The sequence below is a fragment of the Sycon ciliatum genome, chromosome 2 (genome assembly GCF_964019385.1).
Source record: "Sycon ciliatum chromosome 2, ocSycCili1.1, whole genome shotgun sequence".
In the NCBI taxonomy this organism is placed as follows: domain Eukaryota; kingdom Metazoa; phylum Porifera; class Calcarea; order Leucosolenida; family Sycettidae; genus Sycon; species Sycon ciliatum.
The window spans coordinates 36,326,631-36,349,019 of NC_088644.1; the positions used below are offsets into that span (position 1 = coordinate 36,326,631).

Sequence of the window (22,389 nt, forward strand, 5' to 3'; positions counted from 1 at the left end):
AGATATGCGCTTTTTCTGGCACTTTAATCATCCTCATTTATGTTCCTCCTATATGCAGGTCTCCAACTTGCATGTGGCTTGGCGATAATCGCCTCTATGCGTTTGAAGGTAAGGTGAACATGATGTGGTCTACAGTTTCCATTTTCAAAGTTCCCCTTGTTGCACACACCTTTCCGGTACACCTGTCTATCCGTGATTCCTTCTGTCTATTCATGATTCACTCAAAGCATGTCTTGAGGAGGATAGTGTTTCGAAAGTAATCATTGATTATTGAAGTAAGATTTTTTGATATTCTGCTATTTCTTGTTTTTGGCTTGGCTGTCTTTGGAAGGTTGTCGGCAAACTGAAGGTGAGCAGTAAAGACATTCATGTGCCGTATTTGTCGGAGTATAGTGCGCACCTTTGTATAACGCGCACCCCCAATCTTCATTGGGGGTGCGCACTTCAATCTTCATTGAAGTACATGCATTTCATATTCGGAGCATAGTGCGCACCTGCGATTTAGGGCCTAAATAGCACATCTAAAGTGCGCACTATGCTCCGGAAAATACGGTACTTGTGTTTATCAGTTCCTATTTCCGTACTTGTCCTATACCGAGTGCTCATTCTAACACACTGTACTTCCAGTTCTAAAGACTTGCTTGCTGCCATGTTAATGTATTCGACTTGAAAAGTAATGGTACGAAAGGCCTTGTCCAAACTATATGGCTTCTGTGCTTTGTGTGCTGATCATTCTCATACCTCACTAAAAAGAGATGCTCCCCTTATCTTGCTCCATTTGCCATGTGTATGAATCCCATGTTTTAGGAGAAAGGCGTATTGGGATGTTTTTTCACTGTTAGGGCCTCCACAGGTGCTGACATTGGTAGTATTGTACTATTGAGCCTGTTTTTCTTCCTACCTGATGTCGAATGCAGCCTCCTTGCACTAGTCCAGTGCTGTGCGTGCATTGTCTTGAAAGACTCTTGTTTCTGTCTCTCATGTCTTGCAAGGTTGCTGTCCGCTGAACTGCACTCATGTCTGGAACTACGAGCAGTCGCTGGCTAAGTAAGTCACACATGTACTGGTTGGAAACTGGTTCTTCTTTGGACCACTATACATACCTTGTAAAAACTATTCTCAAACCAATCCCCAGGCGGGCTACAACACCACGGCGAACACCAAGGTTGTCTGCAGCACCATCCACGCCAAGGCTTACCAGCTTCTTCTTCCGGTCATCCAAGCCTAGTTCACTCAACGTGCTGTCTATGCACGCTATCCCTCTGCGGTGCGGTCTTCCGCATCCTTCAGGGCCGAGAAACATACTTCGACACCACCACTTTAGTTATCGAACTAGTGTACATCAGCTCTTTTTCAGTATTGCTAGCATCCGTCGAGCCATCGATCAGGGGGGTGGAGTAGTCAGCCGCCATCAGCGTATTGATGACTGGTTCACGCATTGTATCGACAATTACCTTTGTGAAGTAGCTGCACATCTGGCGAGTGATGTATGTGGAACCGAGTGAGACACACACATCATGGTGTTTGTCCAGGTGCACGAGACCTGGGAACTTAGCCAACGGGATTTCTTCGCTGGCTATGAAGTAGGACATTTCTTGTAACTTCTCTGCTCCTCTCCTCGCTTGTTGAGCCAGCCATTGCCTTACTGCCATCGGTGCTCCCATTGCCATACCAAATTCTTGATCAAAGAGTGTGTTATCAAAAAGAAAATAATTGTTCTCTTAGTAGTACAAAACTGAGTAGATCAATCAGTAGGTGTCAATTAATTTGGAGTCGACTTGCAGATCTCCGAGGTTGTCCTAGACTTACTTGTCTACATCCCGACCGCTTTGCTGTGCATATCCGATTTGGAATGTTTGACTACATTATCTCTCTTCACAGCAGTCCCCGAAATCCCGTCCACAAAGACGAACGACTGAAATTTCTTAGTCTACGGAGGGAGGGCGTATGCTGCCTGCATAGCTGGCAGAAAATTTACGTCACCGCTGCACCTGCAGCTTTCTCACAGCAAAGCCTGTGTGTCGTCGGGTTTTTTGCCACCAACCTAGGAGCGCATCAATACCCACTGTGGACTGAGGCGCGAGTGCGGACATCGGTGCGAACACTTCAAACACATCTTTCCGGATAACAGTGAATGCCGCCCCTGTGTCCACCAGAGCTGGTACCACTACCGCTTTGCCTTTTTGTCTTCTAAAAATTTTCACTTGTAAATGGCAACCCTTCGTCCTATGTCGACGAACGCATTGGGCAGTTTGGGTGAACATAGGGGAAACAACCCCCCTAGCAATGAAGACCCCGAACCCCAGTAGGCGTAATATTTAGGCGATGCACAAGAAAGGAAGTAGTGCTTCACTTATTGGTGGAGGCCGATATCCATGTCCTCAGCGCTGCCTTCTTCCGCTGTATCATCAAGTCGGGCATGCAGTACTGGATCAGTGTCACCGAGTTGGCCGTGTATTGACCACCCTAACTTGCACCGGCTCAGTGTGGGTGCGTTGGCTGGGCCCTCGATGGTCTCCCTAGGCAAGATGATATGGCAGTTGTCCTGGCCAATCAGCAAGCGCGGCTTCTTTGTCGCGCTTAGAGGGATGTCTGCGCGCTGCTCACATGTTGCTAGCGCTGTCGCGGATGATCGATGTCAACATGCTGGGCTGGTAGGTGCAGCTCCCGAACAGTCCGGGCCGACAGTTGGAGGTCTCCGTCCTGACCGCTCACCGTGATCGTGACCTCTCTGGAATCAGGGTCTTGCTGACACATGTCATTCGTCCATGCTAGCGTCAACTGATCAATGTTGGTGTGCGAGTGCGAGCGCGTGCCTACATGAAATCGTGAACCTAACACCGGTATCCCCAAACCGAGCATGCAGCGCTGCCTCGATTTCGGCTCGATCTCCCTCTGGGCGTCAGACAGTGATTGCAACATGAGGGCCGCACTGCTGTCAGGATTTTGCAGAAAACGACCCGTGCCATGAGCTCTAACTTCGCCTGGAACTCCGCATCTACCGTATCATTAGGTTTGCCAACAGGGACATAGTTATTGGCCTGTAAACACAACTGAAAATCCTTTATGAAGGCCTGTAAATCCTCATTTTAGGAACCACCGAAAGGTTTCGGCATCAGCCACACGGACCCAGCGCCAAAAGGGGATCTCGGGGTCACAAGTATACACACGGACTAAATTTGTTTTTGAACATCGACCTCTGCCACCCACTTCTCAGATGTACTCTTAGTCTCTATTGTACAGACATTTCCGAGGTGGAACCAGACTAGACTAACTAAAGTAATGAACTTACAGCTTGGACGACTGCCAGAGAGAAGGATCAACATGATGCCAATGTCATCAAGAACAAAACGATAGACTGGCTACAAGCAGAAAGCTGTATCATTTCCCCAGGCTTCTGCGCACTGTAAAAGCCATATATATATGTTGGACTCAGTAGAGCGTCCAGCCCCTATATGATGTCCAACCCCTATATAGAGTCCATTGGTCCAAAATCCACTGTACAGAGTCCAAACTTGGAATCAACTGTGAGCTCAAAGTTTAGATGGACATCACTCCCTGTATAGAGTCCAGCCAATTGGCTTCACCCCTATATAGAGTCCATTGGTCCAAAATCAACTGTATGGAGTCCAAACTTTGAAATCAAATATAAGGAGTCTTTATGTGGACAACACTCCCTGTGTAAAGTCCAGCCATATAGGCATCCCCTATCCAGAGTTCGAAATTAGACATAGGATCTGCTGTAAGCAGTGAATATTAACCAGAAAACGGCCTCTCCCTTTAATCCTTTACATCATTCACTTCTCAAGATAAAAAATAAGTATTGAGGCGCCACTGCATCCACTTCATTACATGAAAAACCCTACAAACACCATCCTCAAATCAAGTGGTCTCTTCGCAGACGCTGCAAATTACAATATCTCAATCATGTAGTGTTGCCAAATTATTGTGCACGCACACACACACATGCACATACACACACAACGCCAAGAAAATACCTAGAAAAAAACAAGAATCGAAAGAGAATAATGGAGAGACAAGGATTAATTATTTGTTTTCAAATTCTTGTGCGCGCGCGCACACACACACACAAACTTATACAGCGCCAAGAAAACACCAAGAAAAGAGTAGAGACACAATACACAAGCAACTCCAACAGCCATACAAACGTCCACCCATTTACACGTTAAGTCAAGAGGGACAACAAATAATTATACGAAACGAATGCATACGTGGGCGGATGCACGCACGTTTACATACATGTAGTAGTGTAAGAGAGTAACATAGTGCAGTAGTCAGCATAATACTAGCACATGCTGAGAGTGCAATAGCAAGCTTCACCATTGCTCATGGCCATGCAAATGTTCAGCAGCACTCAGTTCCGCAAGCTTCTGAAGATCAGCACACCTCCAACAAATATATAGCACAAGGATACGCTTATTACCGTAATGATGCATGGGATCACATATCTACCAAGTTCTCAACGAATGTGATGCTCAATGAAAATCCATCCACACAAAGACCTGTGAACAGGCGACGGTGGGGACAATAATCTATTAGTAATACGAGGAATAAGATTGTTTGTGCACACTCAAGACGCACAGACACACCACCATACATGTAGTGTACACAGTGTTTCACTTCAGTGCACCTAAATTGAAATGAGATGATTTAAACAATCTGTACAGCGTTGCAGTCAGTCAGTCCTCCCCAAGATGGAAAAGCAATGATTTGTTGTCACGAGGCAGTTTCACTGACACAATGTCATGTTTGTGACATCAAAACGGTTACTTCATGGAATACGAGTACATGTATTAGCTTGAGAAGCTTTTTCTTGTCATCGGCATACAAGAAATCCTCCTACTACTACTACTACGGTACACTGGCACTGCGTTTGTGGATCCCATTGTATTTGACATCATACTAGAGCCTAGTAGTAGAGGAAGAGTGTCGTGGAGTTCACATAATTATCACAGGGATAAAAATACTTTTCTCATGAAATAAAATAATAATTGATGATATCTAGACGATCGTATACGATTGATGCAAAGTCCTTGCAGTCCTTGAGGACTATTACGAAGTGGTTGATTACTTTTATGGCATTCATTCAAGCAACATCAAACAAAAACGCGATACGATCCTTGAAAATGGAAAAAAAATTCAAGCATAACGACAGCCTACACAGCAGACCAATCGAAACGAGTAAAAGCTTCCTTACCTCAGTCATCGTCCTGCCATGTAGTTCGACAGCCTTTTGACACGGTGGTACAGGCAGCTCTTGTCCAGTCAAACAGGGTATCCTTGTGGCGTCGAACGAAAGAGAGTGTCAGTGTATCTGACTCGTCAGATTGGAACTGTGCTGAACTTTTCTCGTTCTCCGCTTTCTGCTTTCATCCCTCGCTCTGATGAATCCGTTCAAACGCCTTCCTGGCAGCAATGGCCAGCCAAACAGGGGATCCTTGTGGCGTCGAACGAAAGAGAGTGTCAGTGTACCTGACTCGTCAGATTTGAACTGTGCTGAACTTTTCTCGTTCTGCAATTTCTGCTTTCATCCCGCGCACGGATGAAACGTCTTCAGAGAACCACAAGACGCTTTCCAGATTTGATTTTGAACGTCTCCTTATCCTCCTTGGTTACCTCGAGACAGATTACTGTCAGCAACTGCACAGCAGAACTGGCAGCCATGGCTGAAGTGAAGAAAGGAATGCGCTGCCATGAGGCAAGCAAAACTGAAAAGGTGTTTTCTCTTTCGGGCACAACACACAGGACGGCGTTACTGGATAAACTGGACTCCTGGACTGTGAATAGGGGACTTGTAGAAAAAGTGTACTCCTTATAGGGGATTCCGCGGCAGGATGAAGCTGATCAAAACTGAGTGGACTCCTGGACGCTGTATAGTGGATTTTGGACCAATGGACTCTATATAGGGTACTGGACATCATATAGTGCATGGACTCTATACTGAGTCCTACATATATATAACGAAGTGCTAACTCTAACGAGTTAACGAGGAGAGATCTGTCGTTAAAATGGAAATCGTTGTACAGAAATCGATACAGTACTGTTGCTATTGAGCGTTGAGAATGAGTCAGAATCGTTACCTTTTTGTTGACGTAAACCAGTCAATTTTAGGAAATCGTTATATATGCGCCTCGTTAGAATAATGGCTTTTACAGTATCACAGGGTATAGTTTAAGGGTATGGTGTGTGTACAGCGTCAGCAGAAATACAGACACAAAAGAGGCAAGGAGACCAGAAAAGAGCTCCGACAGCGGAGTCACGACGAAACAAGATTACTAACCCTACAAGACTACCCCGTGGTCGTGGAGGAACCCGTGCAGGTAGCCAAAAAGATAATACAACATGTCATGTCAGTACGAAAGTACACTAGGGAGGCTTCACGTGGGTTTTTTCCACTTCAACGTCAAGGCCAACATCTCCTGTTCGGGTTTGATGAGTTTGCGTCGCTTTAGGCAAGCGACGTGCACATAGTTCAGCATAGACAGGAAATTGATTAATATTTCTAAATCAGTTGTAAGCGCTCTATCAATTCGGAAACCTTGACATGAGACGAGAATTACATTCTGCAACAATTCCTGTAGAACTCACGTTGGCTTCGAACGCGAGTGTAGTGCGATTCACATTCAAATTCCATGTTCAACTCTATCCCGATGCCAAATTTCATGTCACGCCCAAAAAGCGTCATGCGAACCTTGCCTACCGAGTACGAACATGAACGAGCAAAGGATAGCATGAACTTCATCAAAAGGCATACAGTATGGTGCAGCATAGTCAGGGGATGATCACAGATCACCAAAGCTTTCCCACACACACACAAGGAACAGTGGAATAAATTGTCTCTACTACTCTACTACTCGAACTTCTCGCTCTGCGCAATCACCAGGAGACAGATGCTCAACAGACTATACCGTTGACTGCATCCCGCAGAGAAAGTGATACCCCTTGACACCTTGGTGGGAGAATGGTGCTTCGAACGGTCAGCGCAATGATTTGGTGGAAGCAAGAAACTTGAGTAGAGACGGATTACATTCCACTGGGCCTTGTATGTAGTACGTATAGTCCATGCAGGACACCGGTGTCTGCACGCGGAGCCAGCAACAGTTCATTGGCCCATGACGAACAACGTGACAGGCCCAGAGTCTATGCACTGGTTGTGCATGTCTACAGCTGGAGTGCATGTACGACACAGTCACCGTATCGCTTTTACTGACAGCGCGAGCTAGCATGATAGCCTTTTATGTATCTCAGTTTCTTGCGAGTCGCACTCGATCAATTTTGTATCGTACACTGCGATGCAACACTGGACTAGTTCATTCCTGAGAAGTAATGAGAAGTAATGTTAAGGTGCAAGTGTGAAGAAACCTCACAAGCATGTGATCAGCATTGTGACAGCAGGTTTCTTCACACTTGCACCTGTGTTCCACCTGATGAAAAGGCATTGAGAGTACTTGTGCAAAAAGTGGGAAAGTTTCTTGTGAGGAGCCTGAGCTTATTCTTTTCATGAGTGCTGACGCAATGTGGCAAGACATAGATGCTGAGAGGGAATTTCCATTTACTTCGTTTATAGTCCCTTGGCTTTGAAGTACTTCAGTGAAAGGTAACTGATTCTGTGCAGGCAAGGGCATTTAGAATATACATGTTTGTTCTGTTCTCCACTCTATGTGATGCGCACTAGCCTGTGGCCCGTCTTGGAGCAAACCATGAGAGACGTCGACCTCTCTGCTGGACATCAGGTTACACCAGTGGGACGTCTTGTGTCGTGAGTATTCTACACGTATCTCTGTAGCTTTGTATATGTACTGCTGAAAGAAGTGACTGTTGCCTTTTATGGCCCTACAACTGTATTTTCTCTATTTCAAGTCTCCCATAGAGGCCCATGCTCCAATAGAAGCTCAAAATTAGGGCGGTTAAAAAATGCAAGCCTGGAGTTTGTACCAGTGATAGTACGTATGTGGCTATATGTAGCTGATCCACCTGTTTCATGGTCTTGCCTGAAGTAGCTAGACCCATCACACAACAACCTGGGTACCATTTGAAAGAACGCGTTCTGGAAAGGATGGCTCGAGCAAACACCGTCCAGAACAAGTCACAAGACCATGCGCAGTCAGGCACAACTAATGCGTACATAAATTACAACTCAACTTACGTATACCACGTCCTCCACCCTAACTACATGGGAACTTGCTTAGTATGTATCCGGGTAAGACATACTCCCGGTTAGCACGGTCCTCTTTCGCTGCACAGATTTCTACCACAGGCGTGTGTGCAAATGTGTACGGGTACGAGGTACACTGATAGGACATACAATTCACGTAACTTTGAAGTACGACGGACGTCAGGGAATTTCCTATGCTCCCTTCATAGAAAAGACTCTGGGATTAATTGTTGCTTTGGTGTGAGAAAGAGCCTGATCAGGTGAACCAGAGAATGAAGTTTGGGCTGTTGGCTATATCGGCACGGTTGACCGCCTGGCTGGTGTGGTTGTGCGATGAGAAAATTAATCATGATAGCCTTAGGTAACGAACCTCGCAGGGATGCGGCGTCTTTACCCACAACTGTATACGGATCATACTCTTGTGTGACGAGTTTTGCATCATATCAAGTTGGTTGTTGATGATGGTGAACCTGGGTAAAATTGACTCTCTTCTTGAACCTTTTGTCAGGAACTGTCCATTTTCTGTTTGTAACTTCCCTTAGGCGAATCAATGTTCCCCTGGAGTTGAAACCTACTTGGATGTACTGGGATAATTACGACACTGACTTGAAGAGCTGCTACGTGTGTGTGGACGGTGAGCTTGGCGGAGTGCTGAAGTTGTACAGAGAGGTAAGAATGTAGCTTCCTTGTAGCTGCATGTATCTGCAGGCTTAAACCTTTTTCTTTCTTTTTTTAGTGAATTGCAAGATTTTTTTCATTCAGATTACAACAGATAGTCATGGTTGCATGTATCTACTTTCTCTGAAGTACTGATAGATACCAATCCTGTGAGAGTTGGATTTGACGTGTAGACCTTACTAGCAGTGGGGGCTTGTCAGGAAGTCCACAGCGAGGCGATGGTTTCATGTGTGACCTCGTACCTCGGCATGTACCATTTCACTAATTCTGTTTCCCTAGGTGCAAATCTCCACGTGGTAGTGTATTGATGTGCTAGTACAAAGCAGAACTTATCGTCTTCACGAATAGGTCAGTCACTTTGCAGTGTTCTTGTAAGTTTTCGCCGTGCAGTATTCCGTCTTTGTTTCTAGTGCACCCTGCATAAGCAATAACATACGAATAGATTGTGCACCCCAGCTGGGCATGAGCAGTGGCTAGATTCATTGGGATACACTACAACTTGGTTCCCTTTTTTGTGTGTGTGTTTTTGTGTGTTTTTTGTGTTTTTCTACAAATTCAGTATCGATTGGGTGCAGGTCTAGGCTTCTTGAAGACAATGTGGCCCGCCGCCAAGGCAATCATGAACAGATGGATGACTGTGAACGACCAGGGCGATGGTAGGTCATTCAGATCCAGGTCGGTTCTGGCTATCCATCTACTAGTATAGTAATGTCAAAGATGTATGGCCACGTTATCTTCTGTAACACCATGGGTTTTGTATTGATTTGACTATGAGGACGGTGTATACCTCTTCGGCCCACTTCAGGAGTGTCGTTGGTTGAAACTTCCCTCTTATCCTTCTTGTCTTTCTTGCCGTAGCTGGCTATCAGCCCTTTCTCGGACTACGTGTGCCAATTGGGCATGGACCACGAGTTGAATGAAATATAACGGCCGTGTGTTTTTCTTTGGTTGTATGTATGAATTTTTATAGATTTTTGGTAGGAGGAAAGCAAATCAGCACACGAAGCACAGAAGCCATAAGTTGAAACTATATTATAGTTTCGACTAGGCCTTTCGTACCATTTCTCTTCAAGTCGAATACAATGGTGATTAACAAGGTAGCAAGCAAGTCCTTATAACCGGCACTTTGGCGGTCAGAGCATTGACAAAAATAGCACTTGAAAAATAGCTCTAGTGGCGCCAACAACATATTTGGCGGTCAGAGCATAGACCAAATAGCACTTTAAAAGATAGCGCTAGTGGTGCCAACTACACAGTGAGACAATGAATATTACCAGTATCAGACAACAGTGGGGACCACGGTACTAAATGAATATTACCAGTATCACACAACAGTGGAGACCACGGTACTACAATGTCAAAACAGTGACAACTTTCGCACATACTTCTTTTGCACGCACAGTTCAGGCTTCAACTTGGCAATTTACACTGCCTCCAGCACAGTTGATCGCATAGAGCAGCACATCCCCAACAAACTCGTACGGACAGTTACAGGAACAACAACGCCGGTTAGGACAGGGAGAAGCCGAGCAGTCAAGGACATCACCGTCACCGTTACAAAGGGAGAAGAAAATCCACATCGATCAAACCACCAGCAACTGTCACGAGACGAAGTGAACGGCTGCGTCTCCGCAACAACGCTCTGCAACAAGCGGCTCATACAGGATCGGCATGTGGAACAGTGTGTGACTCCTCGCCCGACAGAGAAGTCGCCAGCGGCACAGCTGCGATGCACAATAGCTACCACAGGAATGGACCAACAATGGACCAACAGACAATGACGATAATGAGAAGGACTCGGCGATACTCCGTCACCTGAGATCGTCACCAGCCTGCCTAAGTGCAGTCTGCAAACATGGCACCCACTCTCACTTCATGGTTCATGCGCGTGCGCGCAACAAATCTCACCTTGCTATGCTGGAGGCAGTGTGCATTGCCAAGCTGAAGCCTGAACTGTGCGTGCAAAAGAAGTATGTGCGAAAGTTGTCACTGTTTTGACATTGTAGAACCTTGGTCCCCACTGTTGTCTGATACTGGTAATATTCATTGTCTCACTGTGTAGTTGGCACCACTAGCGCTATCTTTTAAAGTGCTATTTGGTCTATGCTCTGACCGCCAAATATGCTGTTGGCGCCACTAGAGCTATTTTTCAAGTGCTATTTTTGTCAAAGCTCTGACCGCCAAAGTGCCGGTTATAAGGACTTGTTTGCTACCTTGTTAATCACCATTGTATTCGACTTGAAGAGTAATGGTACGAAAGGCCTAGTCGAAATTATATGTCTACTGAGCTTCGTATGAATTTATAAGAAAGATAAAGGACCAAGGAACTACTGTATGACTTCTTCAATATGCGGAGGCTCCACTGCAGCTAATTAATCACGGTGGTTCACCATGGTGCTGAAGAAGGAGATTAAGACATGTGTATGATTGTGCTATCATTTCTGTGTGCAGGTACAATGAAGATTGCACAGCCAAACACATACGACACGGCCATGTACGGTGTCAACACCTTCATCGGGGCGCTCTATCTCTGTGCACTGAAGTAAGTTCAACGAGTACAAGAATGAATATTGAATCCCGTTTGAAGTGCTCCGCATCGCAGATTGATATCTCTACAGATGCTAGCTGTCAGAATACTGGACATACTGTTTTCTGATGATCGCTTAGTGCGTGAAACTCAGAGTTAAAACACTTTCTCTGTCCTCTTATTGTTTGAACCAGCTCTGCCTCTCGGTATTGAGCACTCTCTTGGACAGCCTGGAACCTCTCTGTTTTACATGTGCATATTATGATACTGACAGTATGATAAGTCGGAAATTTTCGGCCAGAGGAAAACGGATGACATTTTGAGGAAAATTTCACGATGCTCGAAGAGTTGAGAGACTTATGTTTCAGTGGCGTAGCTGCTCCACCTTTTAGGGATGCACACCTAAAATTCTTAAATCAGTTCATACTTACAGTAGTAGTGGGTTTGTAATTGATATTGCACTGTACGGGCATACAGCTATTCAGCTACAGCTTCATGAAGTTACAGTTGCACGTGGACCTTGCGCACCGGCGCTCGATTCTTCTTGCCTAAAGCAACATGCCCTGAAACGCGATGCCTAGACCATTGCAGGCCCGAACATTCACATGCTGAACGCAGGTTGAGCGATTTTTGACATCCGCCATGCAGCGCCTGAAATAGATCTGAAATCAAGATCTGGCTGCTTGGCTCAAACATAAGGTCCAGTTCTGTGTTGGACTGTTGCTAGCAGTCAATGAAATTGAAGGGCTATGTTGGAAGGGCTATGTTAGATATTTTGGTGCATAGTGTGATTGAGTTCCCATCTCTGATACTTATGAACTCGGGGCAGAATTACCGTCCACAGTGGATTCACATCGTATAAAAGTTAATAATAAAACGTAACACACTCGAATCTTGGATGACGACTACGCCCTAGCCTAGCGGTTAGAGCATCACTGGCCATAAGCGAGGCTCCCTGGTTCGAGTCCTGGTGGTGGCGGTCAGTGTTTCTTCCGAATTTTCCCGTCTACAACTTTCCCTCAACTAATGAACACTCGAATCCGTTTCTGTTTTACAGGGCGTCAGAGAAGATGGCCTTGCTGGACGATGATGAGGTCAGTTGATTCTATTGTGTGCACGTGTGGTGTCTGTAACTGACTTTCTGCAGTAGTTTTAGGTTGACAGTGGCAAGTTTTAATCATACTCCTTTGTGAGTAGTCTGAATCATTGTATTTCCATGGAAGCGACTTGAACCCAGAAACTCCCTATGCATGTGATACACAATATCATGTACAGCTTTCTAACCTGATGAATGCTTTCTTCAGTATCAACACATGGTTGGTTGACTAAAAGTGATGCGGCCAAAGCCTGACCAGCTGGACTTGCTGCGCACCTCTACCCTTGTCATATGCCTTTGTCCTGCACATCTGCCTTGCACCTCCGCCTTGCGCCTTGTCCTGTGCACAATTCCCTGCACCCTGCGCCCCTGCCCTTCACCCTGACCTGCGTCCCTGCCCTACGCCCCTGCCCTGCACCCTTCTCTACGCCCCTGCCCTATGCCATTGTCCTACGCCCCTGCCTTGCGCCCTTGCCCTGCGCCCCTGCCCTGCGCCCTTGCCCTGCACTTTGCCCTTCGGCCCTGCACTTTGCCCTACGCCCCTGCCCTGCACCCTGTCCTGTACCAAGTTATTAATGGCTGTACTGATGCCTGTGTATGCCGGTTGCAGGAATTGGCCAAGACGTTTGCTGACCGCTACGCGCTAGGACGACAGTCTCTTGACAGCAAGTGCTTCACGAACAGCCAGTGGTACACGCAGCAAGTGGATCCGGAAGCACAGATCAAGATTGTCGGAGAGTGTGAGTGTGCTGGACATGTAGAGAAATGCTGGCCTTACTAAGACTAGCTGTTATGCGTGTTCCTTATAAGTCTTCTTTAGCGATTTTCAGTTTTACTAAGGATAGTTACTGACTGACCGAATCCATCGATGTCACATCCGGTGTCGCCCGGAGAGGGGGCTTAGGTCACCAATAGTATTTTCAAAACGAAAAGTTTTCGTTTGGGGGTGGGTGGGTTTGAAGGAGTTTCGTTTTGAAAATAATTATTGAATGCAGATGGAGAATGCCCAGTTACATGTGGGTGTCGAAAATTAACATCAATATTAACATCAATATTTTATTTGAATTCGTTTTACCTGCAGAAAAGGTAGGTGGGTGGGTGGGTGCTGAAAAATACTAAAACTTTTCGTTTTGCAAAAACTATTGGTAACCCCAGACGGCCCCTTATTTAGATATGAGCCCCGGCCAGCGAAAACCAGCACTTGTGTACTTGATATCAATCATCAAAATGTGACGTCAAAGTTTGGGACGCGCAGTGAGTTGGCTTTTGAAGATTCTTTTTCGATCGACTAGGTGTCTTTGTTGTCAAAGGAGTTTCAAGTGTCTTCAAATGTCTCTGGTCAATTGATTTTAGCGCTAGGTGAGAGCTCGTCACAGGGAGGTTGAGTTTAGACAGAGCGATGGCGACAGGTGTCGCGACAAGGACTTAGGTCCAGAGTTGTCAGCGTGAGACTCCCTGTACGAAGCGGCGCTGAAAGTTAGTTCGCGATCGGAATTATTTCTTTGGTGGCGATCTCGCTGAGTTTGTCCAGCAGTGGCGAGTCTCATATGCATAGCAACGAAGAGCCCTCATAAAATCGACACTGGATACTGGTGGCGACGGAAGTCAGCGCTGGAGTAATAGCGACTGCGAGGAGAAGCTGAATGTCGACCCACTGAGCGATCCGTATTTCTACATCGACAACAATGATGTTGCAGACACTGATGGAGGGCTTCTCACAGTGCAAAACAGAGCGTAGTATTATCAGTACTCTACCTTGCCAGACGACGCCAAGCTGGCTGCTGCCTGTGCTGAGAAAAGGGATCCCTAAAAAGTCAAACCGGCTGAACGCTTTGGGGCAACATCTTCACGTGCTACAAAACGCGAGTATTCGCTCGTATCATTGAAATACAATTATGCTGAAATCATGGTCTGAGTGAAAGTGTGCAAGGGAGTGGATGTCAGTGGTATTGGTCAGTACATCTATCAGTATGGCAAGCTTTGGGACAACGCTCAAACTGCCACCACAGAGGTCCCTGAACACAATTTGGAAGGCCAGCCACCAATCATCGTTTTGCACTCTGGTGTTGTAAAGAAGGTAGTGGTGTATACGGAATATCGTCACACTTCTGAACTACTCATGCCTGCAGCACCAAGAGGGCAAGCCTGACTTGCATTCTATTTACTTACATGTACCTGTTCCACATCACAATTAGAAACTGTAGGATCAACTTGCATGGGGTCACTAGGCATGGATGCTGCGCGAACTGTACCGAATCTTGACCTGTGTGACTTCAAACTCTATTTTCCATGCTTTCGCTTATCAGATTGTCACCAAACTTGATAACTTGGATGATTAATAGTGTAGAATCAATTTCGAGCGAAAAAATAATTTTTGAAAAAATTACACATGTTCAGGTTTCTGCTGGCTGGGGCTCATATATTTCTCTCAAAGGTCGCATGTGCAGTAAGTTTTCCCCATCTGAATTTTTCTTCTCTTGCCATGGCTGGCTAACGCCCCCTCCTTTGCATTGGCTTCTGCCATTGGACGGTGAAATAAATAAAAAATAAATAAAAAATAAATCCACCACAGATCCTGCCGGTTGCATCTCTCCTGCATAGGGAGGTGGCATGATTACACCATGCATGGCAGCTTTATGGGGAGAGAAAGTGTCCTCAGTATGGATGTGTTGTTTGTTTGGAAGTGTGTGCTAAGGGAGGCTCTACTGTACCTTTTAAAAAACTCATTATTTTCTGATGAGTGCCTTTTGTCGTGAAACTCAGAGTAGCAACAAATAACTCGTTGCATTTCGTCTGCCGTGTGTTTCATTGTGTGATGTATATGTACATTGTGTGTACAGCTACGTTTGTGGACTGTCTTCTTGGCCAATGGTGGGGCTACATTCTTGAGCTCGGCGACATTCTGCCCTTGGACCACTGCCAGAGCACTGTAGTGAACATCTTTGCTCGCAATCACCGTGATTCGTTCGTTCCGAGTAAGTCACGTTATGCTGTGCATGATCACATGAATGGCTAGTCTAATATCACAATCATACTCTTGTGTCCCTGCACCCCCCTCCCCAGCCCATTCCCAAAGAACCGCCCACGGACCATTGACCTGCTTCTCAAATTTCTGGCACGAATCGTTTCACTGTGTCATTTCTGTAGCAATCGCAAGGTCTGTGATGAAATATCCTACGCAGATCACTCCAGGACATCTGGTACTCATTTTGACTCTCCTTTGACCTCTGCCAACTCTATTGCCATTGGCAGTATTTGCCGTACCCTTGAACACGCTTGAAAACCTGAACATTTATCTTCCACGGGGGAAAAAATCACCTCGAAATTTGTATGTTATGAAGTGTGCCGGAATTTCTTATTGAAAATGCCCCTTGAGCAACCCCCTGAAATTTGTTGTTCATTGGTCATCATTGCTCTGTTGTACCAGTGCCTACTGATTCATGTGTTACTACCCCATGCCCAGGCGAGCAATCACCACGTCCGTTCTATGACCAACGCGATGCTGGCATGGTCATTGGCTGCTGGCCTGACGGTGTCCCACCACCGAACAGACTCACGTATACAACGGAGGTGCGTAGCCGGCATGTTTTACGGCCATCGCACAATATGGAATACTATTTTGGGCTAATGCCTCACAATGAGTAGTGTCGTTTATCATAATTATACTGTAAACCATGTAAATTTAGGTGCATCAACATTTCGGTGCCAGGGACCTGCCAGGTTTCAGGTGTAATGTAGAATTAGGTGACCAGGTTCCCCTTCACATACAGTGCATACTCTAGTGCATTTTAGGTGTAATTTAAATTTAGGTGCCTGTCTTCCCTACCGAGATCACCGAAATTAAAAGTTACACCGAAAATAACATATTTTACTGTCACAGTAACTATATCGAAGCTGTAACCAAGTTTTGGACCTCAGTTTCGGGTGCTTTTGGTGTCATCAATTTCGTGCTCACAGTATCGTACACCAACAGTTGTGAGCTTGAGAACAGTGCACCTGACTGCTGCGTTGATCAGTACTGGTAGTGAGATGTTACTTTTGTGTTATCCCATGCAAGACACATGTTGCTGTGCTGCTGCTGCTGTTGCATCATGTGTTCAATGTTGCCTGCGTATTGTCTGTGTATTGTGTTGTTCAGTGTGCGTGGACTGGTCTCTCTCACTACTTTGCCGGTCTGTGCATGTACATGGGACAGAACGATATTGCCATGCAAGGTTAGTCGTCGTTGCCATGCTCACTACTCCCTAGTTGATTGCTTTCAGAGTGGAACTAGTGTTAGACGAACCCTGCTCCAGTAGGTCGTAGCCTAGCATGCTAAGATGATAGGCCAGTGGTTGTGGGGCATTTGGCAGCATTTCAGTGTTTCAATAAACATACCGCCTGACTAAGAACTGAGCAGTGAGGTGTATCCTCTCCATTGTCTTCAGTGACCACCCTACTTCAAGTATGTTGCTTAGCGAACTAGCTTCTAAATACGATTGGTCTTTGTTCACAGGTCCCACCTGGAACTAGGTACGGTAGAGCCTGACAGTTAGTCAGTGACCCTTCTCAGTGAAGACTGGTTAAGCAAAAAAACAGCGCTGTATAGCCCAGATGCTCTATACCCAAGGTCAAATCACTTACAAAGGATATGTCTATACCCCAGGTCAAATCACTTGCAAAGGATATGAAGGTTCCATAATGTTCTCTTTATCTGATGCAAAGACTGCTAAAGAGATCAGTACTTTTTCCTGGGTGCTATAATACTGAAATATCATTTGACTTTTGTATCCTAATTCAAGTGTTGTCATATCCCAGTCATCCGACTTGCCGATTTCTCATCATGTGTGTCTGTACAGTTTTGGAGGATGCTCGTTACTGCTACGATGGTACCCGCCGCAGTCCGTGGAATGAGATTGAGTGTGGTGACCACTACTCACGCCCAATGTGTGCCTTCCAGCTCTTTGCTACTGCGTCAGGCATTGTAAGCTTCTCCTGCCCATTCCTCTAACAAACACTACACATCACTGAGTAGTACATACTTCGAAGTAAGTTAGTGATAGAGTTAGAATTACAGGTCACAGAGTGCTGAAGTGAGTAGTGCCGCGGTCAACTCTTTCCCCAATGTGTCAGCTGATCATCCTATCTTTGTTCTTGTGATCTACAGTGCCACAATTAATCTCTTTACACATTGTGTCAGCTGTGTCATATCATCTTGTTCTTGTCTCTCTCCCTCACTCTACGCAGACTTGGGAGGCCTTACCCGACACTGGCGGTCTGCGTGTTGGTTTCAAGCCTCGCATCGGACCCAACAACTACCGCGGCTTCTACAACCTGCCCAATGCTTGGGGACAGTTCTCTCAAACTGCCGATGACGTCTTTATGAGCGGGACTGCTCAGGTAAGCAGTGCAGCATCTGCGTGTGCGTGCGTGCATGCGTATGTCCATGCAGAAATCTTTTTTGGCTTTCCTGACTTGCTCTTAACATCAGAATTAGACTTCTTGCTTTGAGCAGCTGCCTTCGAGTTTTTAGTAGGAGCTGCTTTCAGCCTACCCGTTGCAGCCCTAATTCATTTCTTACCCATGTGGGGTAATCACCAGATGACACTTGGGCTTTGAGCTTCTCTATCTTTAGCGTCTGCTCACCCAACACCTTCCGTGCAGTACATAGCCGTTTGACACACCGTGTAATATATACTCCTGGACTTCCTTGTCCATGTTGACGGTGCTGACAGAAGCTACGGGCATTCTGGCGCTATCAGCTCGACTATGGAGAGGGCACTCGCGTACGGTGTAAGGGCGTCCAGCAGTGCATTATCAGAGATCCAGACAGGAAGATCGGAAATGTGTAATCGGAGGGTCAGATCAAGTACATGTGCAACCAAAATACTCTTTATCTAATAGATAGTGAACAGCCCTCTTCAACAACATGCTCCACACTGGCAGTGAACAAGAAGGTTACAATGCACTCATGCTTGGAACTTATCTGCACAGATTTGAGGTAATCGTACCCGGCATCACCAAGCGCATTCTCGAAATCCACCGATTTGATCCCCAGTGGACAATCAAATTTCCCCGACGTCTCCCGCATCTGCTCGGAACTCAGTGCCATCCAGCGGGGTCTCGATTTCCCAGTGCTAGCCATAGTGGGTGGTAAGGGTGGGTGCACGCCCTGAATCCGCTTCACGACACAGGGGGTATCACTTTCACGAAAAAAGGGTGCGGAGCTCTCGAATCTGCATCCGCACCGTGTGCCCAATTATTAGGCTAGAGAATAACCAGGGCAGCATGACCATGACTGAAGAGCCGAGTTGATAAGAGCACCACATCCAGCTTATCGTCCAGGGTTGTTCTCACAAAGAGTATCATGCATAGTAATCAGTACATGTGGGGTAGTGCCTTTGCTGTTTGCATTACGCAGAGCTCACTGACTTGTCAGTTTGAGCACTCTGGCAAGGTACCTTCGGGCCTGATTGGCAATTTTTATTTTCATTGTTATCAGGTTCGGCCTCATTCCCTCTGTGCTGCGCTGATGAGTTCACTAAGACCGAAACAGCATGCTGTCCGCAGATTGAGTAGTAATCAGTACATCAATATTACTACATGTACTGTCTTGATGACACTGGTTAGACATGACCTTTCCTGTTGTCATGCCCACTGTAACCTACCAGTGGTCTATTATGGTCGTGAAGCCAGGAAGAGCAACGGCTTGCGCCACTCTGCAGCAATCAACATTTGATCGAGAATACCAGGGTTTCCTTCTCTTTCATTTCTCTTCCTGTTGTATGTTACTGTAGATCACAGCTGCTTACGGTACACTGGCCATTGCTCAGCTCTGGTTGCCCTTCCAGAACGCTAACTTGGAGCAGATCGCCGTGGAGCTCGGTTCAAAAAGCTTTCCTGTGGAGAGTGCTGAGCTGGTAAGAACTCAGTCCATGCCCAACTTTGCCGGGCACAGCTGGCCCAACTATAGTCCCATTCCAACATTGTGCATGCCCAATATTTTGTTGCAGAAACGGTGTACAATACTGTCGGGCACCGAAGAACTGTGGGGGGGGGGGGGGGGGGCAGGGTTATAGCCTAGCCCATTCTTATTTTTAGCGAACACAGTAGTTTCGTTCTTATTCCATGGTACAGTCTTACATGTATCTATGCAGAGTTATACGTCCAGCCTACACCGTTCTAAAAATTCGGCAAAATTCTAGCCTGGCCGTTTTTCGGCGCCCGACAGTACTGTAAGCAATTGCGTGAAATACTGCTGGACCATATTGGGGAAGAGTGTGGCAATGGTACAACATCATTTTTTTCATATCATTTTCATGGGTTTTTTCTTGCGTATTCCCTGCTCTTTGTAGAACACGGAAGGGTATCTTCAGCTGAACTTCTCGGGTCTTGTGCAACTCAACCGAACCAACACGCCGCTGAAGGTTACCATAACGACATCGGAGTGATTGCTAGCCTTGCAGATGGGAAATGTGAGTGGCGCAAGGTTTTTTTATTTCGAATGCCGTCCACAATCACTACTCGTAACTGGGACTGTACATTCCGAATGTTTACGTTTCACCCAATTTTGCTTTGTATCTTATCACGTATGCGCTGGTATCTTGCTGTGTCTTGCCTCTGTTACCATTTCCCTAATATCTACCCTATACTGCCTGATTCAAAGTTAGTACCGCTTCTTTTCTTACCGGGTCATATACACCTTTTAAAAGAGAAATTAGGTGTATTTGATAGAAAAATAGCTTTCTATCCACACTATGCATGTACATGTGTGTGGGTAATTGGCAAGACCCATTCTTTGGTGATGTTCCAGCATTTATTTTTACATTTTCCATACTCTTCTGCTTTGTGACCACTGGCGATAAACTAGACATTGTGCTCTGAGCCTCGCAGTCGGGGTTTGCATCGTAACATTCAGCGTCGAATTCGAACTTGCGTGAGACTTTATGCAGAATGCCGGGATCACCATTGCAACTTATTATTATATTTTTCCTTATTCATACCTCACCATTGCTACAGGCTATTGTGGTGTTGATGGTAATGCGGCCCCTAGTGCTGGTGCCATTGTATTCCATTGCATTACTATCGTTATCATAACACTGGGCAGGATTTTCCATTTCACTTGCCATGTAAATAGAATGAATGCAAAATACAACTACTGCCCCTGTCTGTGATGATATCCTGTCTGCTGCTCGTGCTGCTGTTCTTTCCGCTGCGGTTGCTGCTCGTGCTGCTGTCCCCCCCCCCCCATTCTATCCCTGTTGCATGTATTCTGCTGCTGCCCTTCTCTGCTCTTCCTGCTGTCCCTGCTGCTGTTGCCCCTGCTGTGGCTGTTCTTCAAGCCGCCCTGTCTGCTGCTGTTCACTCCCCACCCCCACCTGCTGCCCCTGATACAGTCCCCAGTGCTGCATTGTTTTGTTTTTTACCCCTACTGGTTCTTCCCTTGCTGTGGAACAAAATATTGTATTCGAGCTCAACAACACAGCTTGCTACTTGTGTTCCTGATGCTGCCCCATTCCTGCTGCTTCTGCTGCTGCCCCTGCTGGTGATGCCCCCTGCCCCACTTCTGCTGATGCCCCTGCTATTGCTGTAATTGCTGCGGCTGTCCCCGCCTATCCTGCTGTTGCTTATCTGATGCCCTTGCTGCTTGTCCCTGGTACGGCCCCTGTCCCTGATGCTACCCCTACTCTGCCCTTTCTGCTGCTGCCCCTGCCCATGCTGTCCCCTTCCCCTGCCCTTGCCCTGCAGACTCTGCCTGTGCTACTACCACCACCCCTTCTGCTGATGCCCCTGCTATTGCTGCATGTAATTGCTGCGGCTGTCCCTGCCTATCCTGCTGTTGCTTATCTGATGCCCTTGCTGCTTGTCCCTGTTGTAGCCCCTGATGCTACCCCTACTCTGCCCTTGTCTGCTGCTGCCCCTGCCCATGCTGTCCCCTTCCCCTGCTGCCCTGCCCCTTTTGCCCTGCAGACTCTGCCTGTGCTACTACCACCACCCCTCCTCCCATTTTTGCATTGCTGTTGATATAGGATTTCCAGCTCAAGTGGACATGCTCTCTGATCTAGCAAACCATGGCAACTAGCCAGCGAGCGGTAAACGGTGTGCAATAGCATGCAGCAGCTGACCACTTTAAAGCAAAGCAGGATAAGGCCATGGTTAAAAATGAAGTTGATTCTCAGGTCATGACCCTGTGAAAATCGGTACGTGCGAGCGATTTTTTATTTTATTTCCCACAATTTTTTTATTTCCAAAGATAGGGTCACACACATACATATGTACGTCACTGGTTCATATAATTATTTTATTCCCGTAGCTATGCAGAAGACGTTACTTCAGTAACGTCTGGCGCTAGCCAGGGTCCACACAGCTTTAATTTGGTGTTTGTTTGTGTGTTTGTTTGTTTGTGTCACGCCTGGCGCTATCCGTATCTGACGGCAAAAAAGCATAGGATGTAGGGGTGAAACAATTATACCGAGTACTCGAGTACTCGCTCGGTTTTTTCAAAAATAATCGTACTCGGAATAAATCAGAGTACTCGTTCATACGTGGTACATGCATTTTCTACAGAAATCTGCAGTTTCAGGGCAGCAGTCGGCAGATGGTGATGTGCAGACTGTGTGGTGAACATTTGTTCTCGAGTGGAGAGAGCCCAATTGACCCACCAACCAATATACCTGAGAAAAATGACTGCTACTCAGTTCAATCAGGGTTGCACCATGTTATTTTAAAGCCCTTGGTGTGCAATTTTTAGGAGATGAAAAATACTCGAATACTCGAATATTCGATCGGAGAAAATCAGAGTACTCGAACTCGGGATCTCAGTGCCAACTTTCACCCCTAATAGGATGTTATAAATTTTTCAATTCTCCTTTTTTCAGGCATATCCTGGGATTCGAACCCGCACTATCGCCCTACATGCATTCCCCCATACAC

The 22,389-nt window shown here is 46.3% G+C and overlaps 1 protein-coding gene across 1 annotated transcript in view; it reads left to right on the forward strand.

Annotated features, from left to right (window-relative positions):
• Positions 1-20,625, forward strand: part of LOC135809872 (non-lysosomal glucosylceramidase-like) — a 31,983-nt gene extending 11,358 nt beyond the window's left edge. The window contains exons 18-33 of the mRNA XM_065323313.1: positions 59-108; positions 332-349; positions 993-1,047; positions 7,697-7,780; positions 8,719-8,845; positions 9,414-9,510; positions 11,306-11,396; positions 12,439-12,475; positions 13,088-13,217; positions 15,318-15,452; positions 15,941-16,047; positions 16,616-16,691; positions 17,316-17,440; positions 17,704-17,856; positions 19,254-19,376; positions 19,812-20,625. Of these exons, the coding sequence (XP_065179385.1) occupies positions 59-108; positions 332-349; positions 993-1,047; positions 7,697-7,780; positions 8,719-8,845; positions 9,414-9,510; positions 11,306-11,396; positions 12,439-12,475; positions 13,088-13,217; positions 15,318-15,452; positions 15,941-16,047; positions 16,616-16,691; positions 17,316-17,440; positions 17,704-17,856; positions 19,254-19,376; positions 19,812-19,907 (1,504 nt within the window). The 3' untranslated portion in view covers positions 19,908-20,625. The remainder of the gene's footprint in view (positions 1-58; positions 109-331; positions 350-992; positions 1,048-7,696; positions 7,781-8,718; positions 8,846-9,413; positions 9,511-11,305; positions 11,397-12,438; positions 12,476-13,087; positions 13,218-15,317; positions 15,453-15,940; positions 16,048-16,615; positions 16,692-17,315; positions 17,441-17,703; positions 17,857-19,253; positions 19,377-19,811) is intronic.
• Positions 20,626-22,389: the final 1,764 nt, after the last annotated feature.